Source organism: Saccopteryx leptura, chromosome 7 (assembly GCF_036850995.1).
Source record: "Saccopteryx leptura isolate mSacLep1 chromosome 7, mSacLep1_pri_phased_curated, whole genome shotgun sequence".
NCBI classification, from domain to species: Eukaryota; Metazoa; Chordata; class Mammalia; order Chiroptera; family Emballonuridae; genus Saccopteryx; species Saccopteryx leptura.
The window spans coordinates 98,280,625-98,300,026 of NC_089509.1; the positions used below are offsets into that span (position 1 = coordinate 98,280,625).

Consider the following 19,402-nt stretch of genomic DNA (forward strand, 5'->3'; position numbering starts at 1 on the left):
CGAAAAATACTTCTTACTTAAATTTGTATGAAAACAGGAGTGCTCCAAATATTTCTTAAAAATTTTCCCCAATAAGTTGATAGGTATTCAAAATTGAGCTAAGTGCTTTGCTTTCATTTTAAAGTTCATTTTCAAAAGGAGGAAATTGAAATAAAAAATATTAGGTTCTTAATTTAAAACATTGGACAAGGGTCTAAGAAGAAAATCCAGTCTTCAAGAATTTCAACTTTAGGATACATTTCTCAGGCAAAAGATTACTAATTTCAATGGAAATTTCGCCTCAATATAGGTGCCATGAGATTAGATCAACGGTTTCCGCGTTCTTGGATTTTTTGATTGTGGAGTGTTTTACTTTGCTTGTTTTGTGCCCTTTAATGAACACACAATGATTTTCCAGGGTTTCTTTTTTCATTAAGTAAAATATAGGTCAGGAAAACAAACAAAAAAATAACCATAGTTTTTAAGACTTCAAGGAAAGTATTGCACTTGTACAGAAAGAAAAAAAAATCTTTTAAACTAAATAGCAGAAGCAATCATTCTGGAATTGCAAATAACACATGGTCTAAAAGGTCCACCCATTAAGAGCAAATATGGAGCCTGGAGAGCCCCTCTAAACCTGGAATAATATAGTAATGTTAAAGCATTTTCTCCCACCCGGGAAAGAATTAAGACTTTTTGCTGTAAAAATTTTTAACATCTTCCTAAATACTTGCAAAAATTTTTTACTCTCTCATATCCTTTAGGAGAAAAACCAAATCAGAACACAAAATTCAACAAAAATTGAAGGCAAACATACCATACTTATGATTACATAATCTTTGAAGTCATATTTTAAGTAAACCAATATTTGAAATTGAAAGTAACACAAAGGTCTTTATACCTTACCATTTTTAATCCAACTATTTCCTTTTTAATATAAAACTACACTTGCATATAAAAATATGTCAGCAGATTATACAGCCAATAAAAATCACACACACAAAAAATTAAGACTTAAGAAACACATGAATTAGAAATTAGAGCTGACCTAATCTTCAAACTAGTAGGGGGAAAAGAAGGCCGAGAATTCCAAAGACAATGATGGAAGGGATACAGACAGAGAGGAAAAAAGAGGTGAAGGAGAGTAGACAAAATTTAAGAAGAAATAACAAACAGAACTTGTTACACAGAAGGGGAAATCTGAGAGTGCTTGACAGTCATTTTGTTTTTTTAATCACAGTTTCAGAAATTGAACTACTTAAAAAAAAATCAACACAAAAGGATAAAACAACAACAAAAACAAAACCCAGAGTCCTTCCCTTGTTACAGTGTATTCAATGTTTAAAATTCATTTCCAGTAAATTAAATTAAGTAGAATCTTGATAAGTGCAAAGTAGGGGATTCAGTGACCTCTACCCATCCAAGAAGGTTTTCTTACTGTGTGTCACTTGAGGTAATCTGAAGGGCCCGATTTACTGCAAACTGGCCTATCTGTACCTGTATGGAGTTATACGCTATACTTTACGTGGCTTAGCAGAGGGCCTCTAAATTTTATATGTTATTCAAAATAAAAAGAAAGTCTTAGAAAACTAGTCATTCACATACCACTCTCTTTATAGGAGAAAGGTTAATTCACAACAAATTTATACAGAAAATATACAAATGCAATAATATGGGAGGAAAAAACCCCATAAACAGAATTAAGAACTTATTCCTAAGAGTGCATGTGAAAAATCTCCACCAACTTACAGTACAGCAAGAGAAAACTTAAAAAGCTAAAAATAGAATGGTACATAAAAATCTTATGGAAATTTTAAAATTTTTAGGTTTTTGCAATAAATGTAAAAATATTTAAGGGTGTCATTATTTGGCCTAGCAAAAGCTATGATGAAAAGAAACACTAGCATATCACAGCTTCTTGGTCATATGACGTCTGCTTTGTATAACAAGCAGCTTATTATTATTATTATTATTTTTAAAAGCTGTCATATCCTAACATGTTCACTGCAAGTAATAGACAACCATGGTAGGAGAGCATTTGAGATTACACTTTGGAGAACGGCAACGTGATATGACTGTTCTGTTTTTGTTTAGTTGAAGGAGAATTAATTCTTTATATTAGCCATAAAATGAAGAGATGAGAAGACCGTGGTTCTAAGACTAGCACAACACTAATTATTAGATGAAATTCCAGAACAATACTGGGTTTTGTTGAGCAAAAATTCCACTAATAAAGCCTTGCATGACATTAGAACTGATTTTTCCTTAAAAACTAAACAAAACTAAACCACCTAATGCAATTCACAGCTAAAATTTCCATTTACCTCATGTTTCATCTGCATAATCTTATAACAGTATTCAGAAATACTATCTAACTAAAAGGATATTAAAATCCGGTTTCAAAATTTTACTTTACACAGATGAGCTGAAAGTCTCCATACTGGAAATTCATCTAACAGTACTGCCCTAAAACCATGAAGATAAATTATATAGTACTAAGTTTTAAGTGGTTTTTATAAATACATAATAGAAGTGCTGTAGAGCTACAATGGCTAATCAACACTCTCAATCCATTTTAAAAAGGCACCAATATAAAGAAATTTTCTAAGTATTTAATACATTAAATTCAGGATCTTAAGAGACCAGTTACTGGACATTTTAATTATTTTGCAGAAACTGGAAGTTTAAAAACATTTCTAAGATAACTTTCATCTACACAAATTATAATTTCACTGCCACTAGTTTTTTTCCTGTGCATTTGGGGAACTTCTGGTTTAGAATCATCTTCATGAGATAGTACTTACAAAAAACAATATATAAAATAACTAAAGATGATCACAAATGTAACATCCTTTTTCGTAAAGCGAACAATTTCAAGTTGAAACATCACATAGCCAGTACCTCTTATAATCTGTCTTGAAACCAAAGGCATACAATATTATGTTCACAATTTTGCAGCCTTTCTTTTTCTACCTTAAGAAATTATTTTGGAGACAGAATGAATTAATATTGGAAAAATAAATAGACCAATTTTCCTTGAAACTTTGTCAAACATTTCTATAAACTCTCATAAAGACTTCATGATAGTTTTTTTGTGAGGCGTACAACAGGGACACAAACACCATTGACAGTTTCAAGCTCACTAAAATATTCTTGTCTTTCTCTGCTTGTCAACAAATAACAGTTGATAATTTGTTTTCCTTATCTGCCTATCCAAAAGTAATTTGTTTCTTTCACTTCGGAGGTTTTATCAAATCACCTAAACATCTCTATGTTTTTGATTGATTGTTTTGATTTCTTCTGAAGTAGAGAGTCAAGACCAAAGTTTCAATAGTCACACATAGTCCTAAAGACACTGCTTTAATATTTCTTAATACATCTGGTAAAAACTTAGCCTGCTAAACTGCTCAGGTATTAATGGTAGTTAACTCTGTATATGCTTTTGAAACACGTCTGATCGCTCTAATTGCTTATTTTCCTGAATTTTCTTTAAAAGAATGTATTTGTGTATACACAATTGCTTGTAGGTATGTAGGATACTACCTATTTTGTAGCCAAATCTAAATTCTGGTCTCTCATTCTCCCATTTTGTCCTTCTAGAAAATCTTCAACGGAATATTTCAACAACTCGAAATGTCTTCCAAACTTTTTATTGGTCGTTTTCACTGTTTTAAGAAGCCAGATTAGACTGGCTTTTTACATGATTGACCATTGTTAGAGAGAGGCCCTATACTTCAACCAGAGCTAGAGATAAAATTCTGGGCAAAATTAGGACAAAGCAATATGATGAATTTCTGAATTTTGCCTAAATGGAAAACAGAGACTAACCCATTTTCATGCCCCTCAAATACTCTGTGTTGTGAAGTCTCACCTGAATTAACTGGGCATATAACTGTTACACACAACTTGATTTATTTGGTGTCTGACCCTCATAGTTATTTTTAGGTGCTACCACATTGCTTATTTCCTTTTGTGAGGAAGAGTCATGCAAATATCGCATCTAGATTTTCCCAGAAAGTGCTGTGTCCACAGAAATTCTTTCTAACCTACATGCTTAAATTGACCTTGTCCTCATTTGTCCCTGCCATGCCCTGAACCACCTTTAACCTCTTTCTGTGCCTCATAGCATGTGGCTAAGAAAGCAACGAGCATACACTTGTAGCAAATGCACTCTCATAGATACTAAGCCCGTTCAGTACAATAGATTCCTAAAAAGAGGAAATCAAAAAAGGAGAGTGCATGACTAGTCCTCATGGGGTACTGCACCACTCTTTAGACCCACCTAAATTCAATTTCATCCCAGGGTAGGTACATAATTGTTTACACGTTAAAAAAAGAATAGTAAGCAGGAAGAAAATTCATAGATAACGCCAGCAGAAATTCACATCCAGCCAAAGTTCTGAACATACTGATGGCCATCCAAATGTTTCTCTAAATTACAGTAAAACACTAAGTCACTAACTTAAATTATTTACCTACTACCAAAATGGAAAAAAAAAATTCCATTATATATGAGTGGTTAGGAGGGAGGCATGTCTCCAAGGCATGCTTTACCTTTAAATGAACTGTATGCTCATAATGTACCAACGTACCAACGTATGCAGAAAACAAGAACAACAACAACAAAAAGACAGTTGATGTTCTATTTAAAACATCTCACATCTCTGTTTTTGGTGCTGCTCTTAGATTTAAAGAAACAGTTTGGACATTTCTCTAAAAATATTACAGCGGGGCTAGTGGATGAGAGCTGAGTTGTAACCATTTTGACTTGGCTTCGGCTGTTAGTGCTGAGAAGTTGCTTAAATAAGCAGATGGGAAACTAGAAAAAGAGTGAAGAGCACTACGGAAGCCGGAGTGAGTCTGTGTCCACAGCTCTCCAGTCTTGCTAATTCTCACATCCTTCTACAGTAAGAGACAGAGTTTCTGCATCCCATTTAATGATATTTTTAAGAGTAGCTCTCAGTTACAGCTAACAGGATTTCAGTATTCATAAATGGGTTACAGATGATCCAGTCACGGTCAAGGCTGCCCTCTCTGAACATAAGCAGCAAGTAAGTTCTACTCCAAAGTGTGCCCCCAAAATGACCTGAACCACTTTCACTGGGTTGTTTCCCGCTAACACTATCGGACTGCAAAGGACAAACAGAGCACCCTGTAAATGAAATGAAAATCGGCATGTGAACTGTGGTAACATGTACTGATTAAAAGAAGAAAAATTCTGTAATAAGGAATTGAGACTCATTTCTGACAAGGACTTATAAATAGTTGAATGTTTCTGAGACAGAAAAAGGTCACTTTCGTTTGGAGGTTCAGTCACATTCTATAATCCAAGAAGGGTAAAAATAAGCATTGTTTTTCATTTGTTTTATCTAGTCCAATTTATAGGTAAGAAAGACATGTCCTTTCCTTGTATCAAAAGTGGTAGATGTTATGAGTGAAGAAATACTAGAATAAATAGCCCTAGTTCCATAATCTCATGGGCTTCAAGTTATACATTCAGATCAAATTAGCAGTGGCTCCGAGGAGAGTTTGCAGTGGTAGTCAACCTGGTCCCTACCGCCCACTAGTGGGTGTTCCAGCTTTCATGGTGGGCAGTAGCGAAGCAACCAAAGTATAAATAAAAAGATAGATTTAACTAGAGCAAGTTGTTTTATAAAGATTTATTCTGCCAAATTTAGCAAAAATCCGACATAAAGTATTTGATAATTATTATTATATGCTTTAACTTGCTGTAACTCTGCTTTATAAATTTTATAAAGTAAAGTTATTTCCCTACTTTATAAATCACCATTACTGTGGTACCGGTGGGTGGTTAGAAAATTTTACTACTAACAGAGATACAAAAGTGGGCGGTAGGTATGAAAAGGTTGACTACCTCTGGTTTAAAGGAAACAGCCTATAGTAACGTATGTAAGACCTTCCACTTGAAGAGTAGAAGATGAACGGACTATGGACAGAACACTGGGTGGTCACAGCTTGAAAAACACACGTGAAGAGAGAAATATACCAGAAAAGGGATTTCTGAGTGGGTTTTTCCCCCTACTGTTAGCCTAATTATATTTTTCTGCTGACTGGTTAACACTGATTAAATGCTGATAAAGTGACAATCGTAAGCATACTTTTAGAAACAAATATGTATACTATGCGGCCATCACATTACAACGTTAAAAAAAAAAAACTTCCCAAATAAATTTATGAAAAGTAGAGGTCCCTTCTGGAAACTACCGCCTGCCTCTTAGCCACTCTTAGACCATATGTTATTCTGAAAACTAGATAAAAATACTATTCATTAAAGGTGTTAAAAGTAAGGCTGCAAGGGTGTCTATAAAATGCCAGTCATCAAAACTATGGAAAAACAGTGCTTGAGTTTAGAAAAATAAGATCACAGGACCTCAGATGTATTGTAGGTGTCCTTAACTACCTGTAGTTGAAAAGTTTTGCTATATGGTACAGTGTATAATATACCGCATTTTAAATTCCATAGGGGAAGTAAACATAGACCCCACAACCACCACCCATCCCAGGAGTTATCACTGAAAGTAACAATGTGTTTCTGTTCCATGATCTTCAGAGGAAAAAAAACCAGTTTACATTTTGAAACAAATTCTTCTTTGAAGTGTTCAATTACTTTTATACCATTTTAAACCGTGAAAAGTCCTACCCACAAAACTTAACTTTCCTGCCTTCAATTATTATCCTGAATATCAATGGCAAATCAGAATCTCTTAGGTGAATCTATATGAATCCAGTGATTTTTTTTTTCCAAAGCATGATATGTCTCTATCTATGCCTGGCAGAAATGAACTGCTCTTAAAATTCCCACAAAATAAACAAGCCCAAGTTACCAGGAAACAATATCCCCTGTCCCTGTCCCCTTCTCTCTTCTGTTTCTTCCTAATTTTAATTAGGCAGAGCAAGGACACTGCGTCCACAAAATAAGAATTAATGACAGTAATAATATATATTTTTTTAAAAAAAAAGGTATGTCAACATCTTAGGGAAGGTGGGACTGTAAGTGCAGTATTCTTCATGTGCAGTTTGTTACTTCATAGGGGTCCCCTTTGGAATGAAAAGGCCTAGTGGAATGTGTGCTCCCCTCGAACAATGTGTGATGAAAACTCGTAACGGTCCTGGCTTCTATAGCCACAGATGTTGCATTCCAGTGGGTCCCGGTAGCCATGGCAACCCATGTGAATGGTGTACATGACATGGTCTAGGAAAAGGACTCGGCAGTGCTCACACTTAAAGGCCCTAATCTGTTCTCCTTCTCCATTGAAGACTTTGTAGATGTCCTTCAGAGAGCCCTTAGGAGCCTTGGTGGTATCCAAAGCCTTGACATCCTCCTTCATGTAAGCTGGGCTTTGTTTCCTCTTGGGATTTAAGGCAGGGTTTCCTTGGTAGGACTGGTGGTCATCATGGCTGCTTTCTGAGTCAGTTGAATCCAGGCAGCTATTGCTGGGAGAGGCCTCTCTTTCCTGGGGTCGACTCTTTGGTCTGATGAGAGAGATAGGGCCATCCATGTTGTTTTCATGACTATCGGAGGTTTCCCTGCTGATGGGTCTTTCTATCCTATTTGGATGATAGACCTGAGAGTAAGCTGAGCTTATAACTGGGGCCACCTCAGCGATTGTGCTTGGCGGGTGCTGCATCAGAGGGTGAAGGGCCTCAGCTCCAAGGTAGGTGATTGCATTGTTGATGGCTTGGTCCATCATGTGAGACTGCATCAGCTCAGCCTCCTTCTCATATGTTAAGTTCATATCAAAGGGAATGTCTGGGTAACTGAATCGCATGAGCTTTTCCCCTGAAAAAGAGGGGAAGAAAATGGAAAAGAAAAAAAAAAAAAAAGATACAACAAAATTAGTGGTAGAATTAAAAATATCCAAGTGCAAAGCTAACTAATCAAATACATTTTCCATATGATACATCTTATCCTTTAGATCAAGTATTTAGGTTCTTTCATTCTGCTAAGACTCACAAACACTCTGCACCCGCAAAGGGAATTAGAAATAAACATTTCACAAGCCACCTGTACTTGTTCTAATGCCATAGTGAAAACGCATCTGCCCTGAAGTATAATTGTGTTATCTTATTTTCATTCACTGTTAAAATTTCTGCTTATCTAGAGTTCAGCAATTATAGGAGAAAGAAAAAAAAATACCAGATGAAAATAAGTCAGAGCCTATGCTTGTTTTTGCATATGTTAAATACCAGTGACCAAGCCACAAAGATCATAAAAGCTAGGGCAATCTGGTCATAAAACCTGCCACCTCACTCTTGTGTAGGATTAATTTGGTTGATTTAGCTGCTATATTAAAAAACAATTACAGAGCCAACATATGTCATTCTGGAGAGTTAAAAATAAAAAGTTCCTAATTAAAATACTATTGAAAAGTTATACTGTCTGATAAATTGAATGAACTCGGGGGCTATTTAAAAATAGAAGTTATTTCCTAAAGTAATTATAAACTTGGAAAATATTATGTTTTGTTGTTTTGTATCTTTAAAAAGATAATTATTCATTTTTACATTACCCCTTTCTGACTCAGACATGTATAAAATGGTTCTGGTATGATCCAGTGTCAATTTTCTATATTTATTCTTGATTGAAGTATGTTTGTAATTTTCCCTTTAATCTTTGCTTCATTGAATTTAATTTTACTTTAATAAGATACCTAAACATTAACTATAAAAGAGTTTGGTGCATAGTATACAAGAAGTAATTTTATTTTATTCTTGTCAAATATTACCAACTTTGGACAGAATACTTTTATCTTTTAAAATTTGTGCCACCAAAAAAAAAAAAAGTGGTCTCCTACTAATTACCTAGTTATTCTGATAGGTAAATCTTACAGATAAATACTTCTTAAAAATATCTGTGGACCTCTTATAAATATTTAGTATGTTGTTGTCAATGGATACCTAATATAATGTTAATAGAAAATATCGATCCACAGAAGAGCCTCCTGGAAAAACACAAGTAGCTAGTATTATCTCAGGTTTGAAGAAAGGTCCCCAAAGTGAGATCAGGGTAATGATTAGAGTAATGAAAATGGAAGAAAAAAATGAGAAATTATCTCATGGTATCCAGTTTAAGATACTGCAATGTCAAAAGTTTAAAAATTAAGCTACACAAATGTAATCTATATTCTCAAAGAGTTTACAGCTTAGAGGGAGTGATGGTAATTTAAGGGTCATTTATAACACAGTATGATATGTGCTAGGGGATCAACTAAGAGGAATTCATATCTCACACTAGGGAGTAAAAGAGTCTTCTTGAAAGAAATGGCATCAGAGATATGAATGTGATGGCAAATATTCGCCAAGTAAAGGAATGTGGGCATGGAGCAGAAGGCAGGAAGTCTCAGAGGCAGCAGGAATGAAAATAGACGAGAAAGAGGGAGTCATACGATTTAGGGCTCATTCAACAGAGAAGGAATTTGAGCTTTATCCTGAGAGCAACAAGTACTGAAAGGAGTAAATAGGGAAATGATTGACTAGATAGTTATTTAGCAAGATGGCTTAGGAAAATGTTTCTATAGAAACCATGGTGGTCTGAAGTAGTACAGTAGCTGTGGAACTGGAGAAAATTCGATGGAACGGAGAGAAACTTAGACGGTATTGTTGCTAGGGCTTGGTGATTATTTAGACACAGAGCATGAGAAAGAGATGTTAATCATGAAGCCCAGTTTTCGGAGCTATGAAACAGTTGATGTTCATGAGATAGAAAAGATGATGAATTGAGTTTGGGGAAATACTGAGTAATAGTTATGTCTAGTAGGTACTGAGGTACAGCCTCACACTCAGGGGAGAGAGATCTGGTCATGAGCTGTAGAGATAAGAGTCATCAGCTGATGGAAAGCAACTTCTGAATCTTGGAAATACAGGATTATCACCCATGAATAGGTCAAGTGAAGAAGAGAAATTTGACAGTAGAACCTGAAAGAACACCAAGACTTTTGTCTTCCCATAGAACACAGCAAGTGGGATTCCTGCCCTGAGCCCCACAGTGAGACTGCCCTGGGTCTTGCTCGTCATGGAATGAGGAACGGAGAAGGTTAAGAAAATGTATCTACCTCCATTTTGCTCCCTAGACCATGCCCTAGATCCCAGACTTCCTCACCCAGATCGCTCTGAGCTTGCATGCAGGCTTAGTCATCCCCTTCATCGGGCCCATGCTCCAGAATACCAACGGTGCTGCTGGAATGCTTCCTCTTAGCCTTGAGGAATGGCTAACACACGTTCATGCACTGCATGTCCGTACGGTATGGAAAGAACTCAGATGTACAGGTGTCAACACATGTGTGCACGAGGCCCCTTTCAGAACTGTAGAGAACCAGGAGTGTGCCTAAGACAGGGGCCTGGCTCCAGGTCAGAGGGTGATTCTGCTCACAAGGCCAAGGTCTGGTGTGAAACTCCAAAAAATTTGAGAAGTGTATATTTATTTGAACTCAGTCTTCTAAGTAAGAAGGGTAAATCACAACAGCTTTTCACCTTGATTTATATTAAAATATTTAGGCATATGAATGGAGGCCTCCATGAGTACTTTTGCCCCCATTTGCACAGGGATAAGTCTATAAAGAATACTGAGAAAGGGCAGTCAGAAAAGCTGGAAGAAATGGCAGAGAGGTCAATGTCATAGAAACCAAGGGAAGAGAGCATTTCAAAAGGAAACAATAGTGGTAAACACTCCCAGGAGCTGAGTTGTGTAAGACAGTCTGAAAAAGGTCTCCTGGATCTGGCACTATGGAAGTGAGCGGTGATGTCATGAGAATAATTTCAGGGCAGCAGAGGGAAGAAAGCCAGGTTGCACAGACTGAGGTATGAGTAGAGAGAAACTGTGGAAAACAAGCATCGAGAACTCTTTCAAGACCTCCATCTTTGAAAAGAAGAAGGTAATAGTACCTGGTGGAAGACTTTGGTCTGAGGGAAAAAAGGTGGGGGGTTTTTTTTGTGTTTTTTTTTTTTAATGATGAGAGTTTATCACATTACGCATTGAAACAAAAATGTCAAATAGAGGAGAGTTTGAGATATAAGTAAGGAAGAAGAAAATAACAATGTAAGGTATCCTGGAAATGGGATAGGAGAATTCCAAAGCACAATTAGAAGAATTAACCTTAATCAGAAAGAGGGACACTTTTTTTTTTTTAAACAAGGAGAAAAGAAGAAAGTATTCTGGTGGATATATTAATACATAATCCTATAGGTTTAGTGATTTTATATTGAAGTCACTTGAACTGATTTTATCCCTTGTGGCTCTAGATAGAATATCCTCAAGGAGTGAGATACCATGTTTGCAGAGAGTAGAGGAAAGCTGAAATGGTCATAGCGGTGAGTAGGAGACTATTCAGGGATAGATCAAAGGATGGCTGTTTCAGAGCATGGGGGGGGGCAATTGGTACTTGAGATCAGGTATTCATTTCTTTATAGTGATACCAATTTGTAAGGCTGTACCATTTTCTCCAAAAAAAGTGCTAGCAGCAATGTAGACATGGAAAAGAGGCTCAGAGGCTTCACGAGAGAGTGCGGTTTCACCAGGAGACGGTGATGGAAAGTCCACACATCAGGAGAGGTGAGAATATTAGTATAAAGACACGATGACGCATGGAACTGAAGCTGGGGGAGAAAAAAGACGAGACAAAAAAGAGAGGCGGAAAGCTCAGGATCATTGGCCAAGCGCTCGCTAAGGTCAAGGGACAGTACTTAACTGAGGGACATATTGAAAAGGAATGCACAGCAAGTGTGGAATGCTGACAGTTACTGTGCAATTGTTATATGTATTGTATTACTACTAGGGCTGGATCCAAATAAAGAAAAAAAAAAACTCCATCAAATTCCTAATAAAAATCTAATGTTATTACTTTAGAATCAAAATGTAAATTAAAAATCCGTCCCTCTTTTCTAAGGAATGTAATAAAATCAAATTGACAGTAGCATCTCTAAGTCATAAAAATATGAAATGTTTCAAAAAAGCAGAACTAAGTTCAGAAGACAGTAAAAATAGTAATGAATTTCCTGTTTTCCCAGCTACACTAGTGTCTAGCTGAGACAAAGGCATTTAATGGACACCCATCAAATTAATCAGTTTTAAAAATAAATGAACTGGCATTTTAAAAAAGTTATTTATAAAAAGAAAGGAAGAGACAGAAAAGGTAGCGAGGCCCCGCGGCAGGCCTTTGGGTATGCTCTCGAGGCTTTACGGATCTACTGCAAAACTCTGCTCCTCAGGGCTACCGTAAGCCTGCTTTCAAAAAGCTCTGTAGATTAATCTCTTAATGTGATATTTTGGTGATTTGTTAGTTCTTTAATTTTAGGTTGAAAGGAAATCTTCTCTAAGTGTTTACTGAAGTACAGAATTTTATGGCCCTTTCTTCTCTGCAATAACCAAAGAAAAAATTTTCTCCTAATCACCATTCAACTCCTGTAAGATGTTTCACATGATTTTCACAATAGAATGTGAGAACCCAATTGGGTATTTTTATTTCTTCTAATGGGGACCCTATATAAGGTCTATAAAAATTGATATTACATAAACAAGAACAATTCTTTATATTGAATCTCTGTGATTCACAAAATCTTTATTTTTATTATTATTATTTTTTACAGAGACAGAGAGAGAGAGTCAGAGAGAGGGATAGATAGGGACAGACAGACAGGAACGGAGAGAGATGAGAAGCATCAATTATCAGTTTTTCGTTGCAACACCTTAGTTATTCATTGACACTGCTTTCTCATATGTGCCTTGACCGCAGGCCTTCAGCAGACTGAGTGACCCCTTGCTCAAGCCAGCGACCTTGAGTCCAAGCTGGTGAGCTTTGCTCAAACCAGATGAGCCCGCGCTCAGGCTGGCGACCTCAGGGTCTCGAACCTGGGTCCTCCGCATCCCAGTCCAATGCTCTATCCACTGTGCGACCGCCTGGTCAGGCCACACAATCTTTTTAAAAATTAGATGCATTCTGTATTTGCCAAGATACTTTAGACTTATCGTATGCAGAATGAGGCTAACTCTGAGTGTATCCAAGAATGTAAGGGCTTGGAAATAAAAAAAAGGGTAATGCATCATATTTAATCTTTTCAGGTCCAAAACAAAGATCAAAATATGAAATACAGATATAAATAAATGCCTTGAATGCAGGTTTCTGCATTAGTTTTATAATTCAGAATTAAAAGATATATATTTCTCTTTATTCTAGAGCAAATACTAAAAACATTAACATCATGTAAAGAAAACAGTTTAAAAATCCGGGGCTAATGCAAATTTAAAACCACAATCTAAAATATGCTAATTACACTATTTCCCTTAAGTGTTATTATTAAGATAAATAAACATGTTATTTTAACATGCTATTGCACTTTATATATCATTTCATTTTGAGATAGCAACTTACTTCTATCCATCTGTCCTTATTTTTCTTTCTTAAGCTAATACACTAGTGTGTGCGCATGTGCACGTAAGTATGGTGCACGTGGAGTGACAGGAAGTAGAAAAGAATAATGGAGAGAAGAGACTGACGTTGGTTTCATGAACTGAAATACACCATCTCTGTTTCTAATACGTGGGGACATGTCTTTGCCCGTTAAAATCACCTTTGGAAAGAAACAAAAGCATGTGTAATGCTTACCCACAAACTTTTGTGGAGTGGAGCTTTTACGTTTTCCCATGTTCCCCGTGAGCTTCTCTATGACAGCAGGTCTCTCAAAAGGCACCAGAGAAATATTGTTGTCCATAATAGGCTCTTGTTCCTTACAATCTTCTATAGGAGGTACTATATAAAACCATACAAAAAATGCAATCTGATAATTTCTTCAACATTTTAGAGATTACAAAGCTGGACTTGCCATCTCAGAATGTGTTAAACAAACATAAGCTAAGCATGCTCAGAGAAAAGCCAGTGGAAAGGTAACCTCCAGTGTTCAAGTCCCCGGTAATTTCACTCTCACACAGAAGATTTGTCTCTATCTGGGTCTCTCTCAGATCAATGACATAAACTGTTGCCACCATTGGTGGCAAACACGTTCATCTCGTTTCTCATCTTATTCCTCCGAAAGTGTTTTTTACATTGATTAAAATCAATACTACTTTAAGGCTGCACTAGTCTCAAGGGTTTGGGAGTTTATATTTGTAAAATGATTTAAGTCAGTCAACTAGTTTGGGGAGAAAGCTTCAACAGACGCACGACATAACAGCACAATGTTTAAGCAGTTTTTTCACCCATGCATTTTCTTTTAACAGACTCTCTAGTTGATGAGCTGCGTGATCTTGGTAGTCCTGCTGGCAGTGGCTAAATACCCTCGGGAAGGAGACCCCATTCTGAACCTGCACAGTAAACTGTGGCCGCTTTATGGCGGGAATTTTATTTTGAAAGAGAGCTCTTAAGCAGGATAAAAGAGTCCATTTCCACACTGGCATATCTGCTCACTAAACTGCTCTGATTCATTTGACATAAACTTTCCATCGCTGCTCCCGCTTCTTCCCATTGGTTTAAGGTGCTATGGGTTATTATACTAGCTCGTGGGTCAGATATTGACATTCACAGGGTAGACAAAGAACTTACAAAAGTTGTTTGTTGAATAAAAATCCTATCGAAGGACATTTAACTAATGACAGAGTAACATCTGAGACAGGTTGAGATCAGCAGATTAAAACCAGTGTTCCCAGAAAAGACCCTCATTTAATGCTTCTTGAAAATTGTTGCTTTCCTCAATAGTACGGGTGCCAATACTGCTCGGAAACGGAAAGGTTTCATATCTTAGGAGAGCTTTACTTGTTCAGCATGCACTGTGAAACGCTTTATTCTGTTTCTTGCACTTGTAAAGGACAGGTCCACTGTGTGAAATAAAATACAGACTTATGTATACGGGCGGACATGAAAATAAAGTGAGAAAGCAAGAGGTGAAAAGTTAAGAGCATCCAGTGTACAATTCAGGTGACCTAGTTCATAAGCAGTACAGGTTGCAGAGTTTGAAAAAATGAAAAATAGCATCAGGGAATTGTTTTCCTAAATTGGACATGTTTAAAGAGATGGACATTCAATCTATGTTTTGGGTTAACCTAATACAGTCTGGTAGACAGGCCAGAAAAATGTCCTCTTAAAATCCATGTTTTAGAAGAGGTCGTCTGGTTATGAACGGCAAGGGATGCTGTAATTACTGAATGTTAATTCGGAAACAAATTCCAAGAATGTGATTCAGAAACAAGGAAACACTTGAGGTCATTCACTATACTGATATCATTATATTATCGGGTGGAAGAGGTGTGCCCCCCTACAGAACGCAAAACGTTGTCTAAAACATTGTTTAGAAACAACTAAAGTTAAAGAAGAAAAAAAACACTTAAAAAAGTAAAGCAATGAAAGGAAGACTGTAGAATTCAAACAGAAGGGGACAGGAGGGTGAATTGGCAGTGGTGATATGCCAGGGACCATGTAATTAGATGCAGATTATTGTCAAATCTTAACTTTTCTTTTGGGCGGTGGCTTCACAGGCAGTTACTACGTTATTTAAAAAGTACCAGTAGACCAAATAACTATGGACAACGATGAAAATATGTCACGGACCAAGAGCCAAAATGAAAGAAGAAAAAAAAAAGTTTGTTGTTGTAAATTTTGCTAAAAAACAGCAAAACTGGTTAACAGGGTTTGCCCCAAAATTGAATATACTAATTAGTTTTGAAATGAGTAGTCTAAAATTTAGCAGTTTTGCTCTAAGTCTCACCTTGAATTTTCATATTTGCACACATTTAACATTCAAAACGAAACCTGGGTGTGGGAACTGTCCCACACCACATCCACCTCAATTCAGATGATCTGTCCCAAGTTCAATGAAGCTCATGTGAACTGAGAACAATGACTTTGGCAGAGCTCTGATCTAAATTCTACTTTACAAAAGTCCTTTACACATCAAATACTGACCTTGTTTCTACCATATTGACGACGATGATAATAACAACAGCAATAGTGGGAGCTGACATAGGTGTTAAGTACTGTTTTAAGGTTGTGCATTTAATAATTCATCCAGGGCTTTCAATAATCTCCTGAGATAGGTTCAATTACTGTCTCCATTTTATAGATGGGCTAACAAAGATCCAGAGATGGGCTCTGACCAGTTGGCTCAGTGGTAGAGCATCGGCCCAGTGTGTGGAAGTCTCAGGTTCGATTCCTGGCCAGTGCACATAGGAGAAGTGCCCATCTGCTTCTCCACCCCTTCCCCTCTCCTTCCTCTCTGTCTCTCTCTTCTCCTCCCTCAGCCAAAGCTGCATTGGAGCAAAGTTGGCCCAGGCGCTGAGGATGGCTCCATAGCCTCTGCCTCAGGTGCTAGAATGGCTCTGGTTGCAATGGAGCAGTGGCCTATATGGGCAGAGCATCGCCCCCTGGTGGGCATGCCGGGTGATCCCTGTTGGGTGCATGTAGGAGTCTGTTTCTCTGCCTCCCTGCTTTTCAGCTCAGAAAAATAACAAAAACAAACAACAAAAAAAGACCCAGATGTGTTATTTCCTCATTTTACATTTAGTTAGTAAGGAATATATGAGTTGAAACTAGGTAGTCTGGATACAGAGACTGGGCTCTTAGCCACTATGCTGTAATATTCTTTGTGGACATAATTTGAATTTTGACTGTATATAAACAAGTCTGACATACTTGTACGGTCTGGCGCTGGGAAAATATCTGACACTTTTTCTTAATTACATAACTAATCTGAGTTTTTTGCTTTCATAAATCTGGGTGCAACTCATCAAAGCGTTTCTGGATATACAGGGCATTAGCAAGAGTATATTTATAATTGTGAAACACAGAGTTTATTATTGTATGATTATTTATTAATCATTGTATTATTTTCCAAATGAACAACTGTAAACCTACTTTTGCCCACTGCTGCATATTTCTTGAAATATTAAACAAACTATCTAGTTAACTCAACCATGTGTTACTCCCATAGTGAGACATTCATCTAGGCTTAGAATACACCAGTATGTTAACTTCACCTGTTGGAGCAAACTTCATAACCAAATATCCACCTTGAAGTTAGTTTTGGATGTTATAACCAGGATAAAAGTAGACTTATACTTGCATTATTTCATCTCATTCATATATCATGAAGACAGAACGATAGCGCTCCCAACATACAGCTATAGTCCCGAACAATCCACTTAAATTTCAAATTCTAAGAACACACAATCTGAGAGACCCACAGGAGGTTATACGTCCATCCCGTGGCCAGAAGAGGCTGGGGCACCTAGACTGACAATCCCACCATGCAATGGGAGGCAGTTCTCTAAAAGGAAATGAAAGTCTTGTTATCAAAAGAAGAAGGAAGGTATGTAGGGCAGACAGAAACAACAGACGTCTTCTAGAGTGTCACTCACACATTTTCTCCATGTTGTTAAATCTAAAAGAAACTTTTCAGTTATTTTCTTGAGAACGTTGGACAGTGCTGATTGATACTTGCTTTGGCTTCTGTGAAATCACTCTTTCCATTTTCAAGCCTTCTGCTCTTACTCATCTTCATGGCTCTTTTTTTTTTCTTCCTGGGGTGTTGTTCTTGGCCTTCTAGATGTCTCACGCTATAGTTACCCATATAACCTTATAAAAGCTGTTACTTCAGGCAACTATCTACATCAGGGGTCCCCAAAATTTTTACACAGGGGTCAGTTCACTGTCACTCAGACCATTGGAGGGCCGGACTATAAAAAAAACTATGAACAAATCCCTATGCACACTGCACATATCTTGTTTTAAAATAAAAAAACAAAACGGGAACAAATACAATATTTAAAATAAAGAACAAGTAAATTTAAATCAACAAACTGACCAGTAATTCAATGGGGACTATGCTCCTCTCACTGACCACCAATGAAAGAGGTGCCCCTTCCGGAAGTGTGGTGGGGGCCGGATAAATGGCCTCAGGGGGCCGCATGCCGCCCGTGGGCCGTAGTTTGGGGACCCCTGATCTACATAATGATGGCATACACAACTTTATTTCCTAATCACCCCTATGTCGAGGGCTTGAAATATATATAGTATATATATATTCAACTTCTTAGTTTCACGTGGCTATCTCTCACAGGTACTTAAAGAATACTGTGCTCAAAAACTGGAACCTTCAATTCCCTCCCCATACTTTCTCCTGTTTCCCTGATTTCCCTCTCATTCAATGGCACTACTACCCATTTAGTCATTCATGCTAAATAGTTGTGGCAGACCCTGGATTTCTCCCTTTACCCAGTCTCCTGCCCCATCCTTCCCTCCACCTCTCCTTGTATGTAGTATATACATGGAAGTACCCAGTGTTTTAGAGTCTGCATCTATAGCTGCTCCCAATTACCTAACTTTTCTGCAGACTGCAGGCTACTAAGCCCAACTCAATCAATCAATCGTGTGTTATAACGGTGTACTTGCCTCTACCTCGGCTCTGTTGATCTGTCTCCCACATTTCTAGCAGTAAAATGTAAATGTAATATTTTGTAGGATAAGTTACAAATTCTTCACTTAGCACAATATAGGCCTTTGATGCCTTCTGTTCATAGCCTATATCTCTAGACTTATCACCTTCCAATTTTTCTTGCTCTTACAAGCTGGGCTCTAATTAGACATAGCTGCTTCTAGATCCTTAACTACCATGCTCTTTTAGTCTTCTATTTCTTCACACATGCTGTTCTCTCTGAATGAAACACGCTCCTCCACTCACTCATCTGGCTATGCTGCCTTTCAAAGCTCTACTCAAACATAACGTTCCTCAGAAATTTCTCTTAGACATCCAGCGTGATTTAGTTATCTGTCTTCTCTGCCCCCCAAATACTTATCACATGGTGTTCTGTTTTAACTACTGGCTTACTGGTCAATTTCTTCCAATTGTTAGTAAACGACTCGAGAATAGAGTCTGCATTTTATTTAACTTTGTACCTTAGTACCTTTTACAATGTGAATATATTATTCAATGGATGTTTCCTAAGTGACTTAAGGAAAGAAACGTCACCCAGTGGAAACAGGTTGAAAAAGCTAACTAGAAAGTTTACAGGTTCCCAATTATGTCTCCATACTTGCAATAAAGAAATTCCCTTTACCAAATAATTCAAACCATAAATCTAGAAATAGATTTATGTAGCTAACTTTCCAGTCCACACTCTCATTTTAGTCTTTAGGCAAAGGGGAAAAGTTAATTATATACTTTGATTTTGAAAGCTTCTTCTTCAAGGTGAACAGACTTGAGAGAAATGAACATAAAATAAATTTCAAATAAGATAATCTGCCATAAAACCACATTCATTATTATCTTTATTTGCAAAATGAGGAGTCATTATTCTTCCCTTTCTATCAAACTGAAGGTCTTTCTATTCTGCTCTACCTGCGGAATATATCTTCAGCATGGCCCCGTTCTCTTCTCCTTGGCATCCTCACTTCCTGTGTCTCCTAGCACACCAGTCAGGCAA

At 37.2% G+C, this 19,402-nt stretch overlaps 1 protein-coding gene across 10 annotated transcripts in view; it reads right to left on the reverse strand.

Annotated features, from left to right (window-relative positions):
- Window positions 1–419: 419 nt before the first annotated feature.
- The window catches only part of IKZF2 (IKAROS family zinc finger 2), a 162,244-nt gene continuing 143,261 nt past the window's right edge, over window positions 420–19,402 (reverse strand). For 9 of the 10 annotated variants that reach the window (XM_066346680.1, XM_066346678.1, XM_066346677.1 and 6 more), the window contains 2 exons: window positions 13,599–13,742; window positions 420–7,780 (listed from right to left, as the gene is read on the reverse strand). In XM_066346680.1, coding sequence (XP_066202777.1) covers window positions 7,056–7,780; window positions 13,599–13,742 — 869 coding nt within the window. In that variant the 3' untranslated portion in view covers window positions 420–7,055. The remainder of the gene's footprint in view (window positions 7,781–13,598; window positions 13,743–19,402) is intronic. The other variant, XM_066346679.1, reaches the window with a different exon arrangement.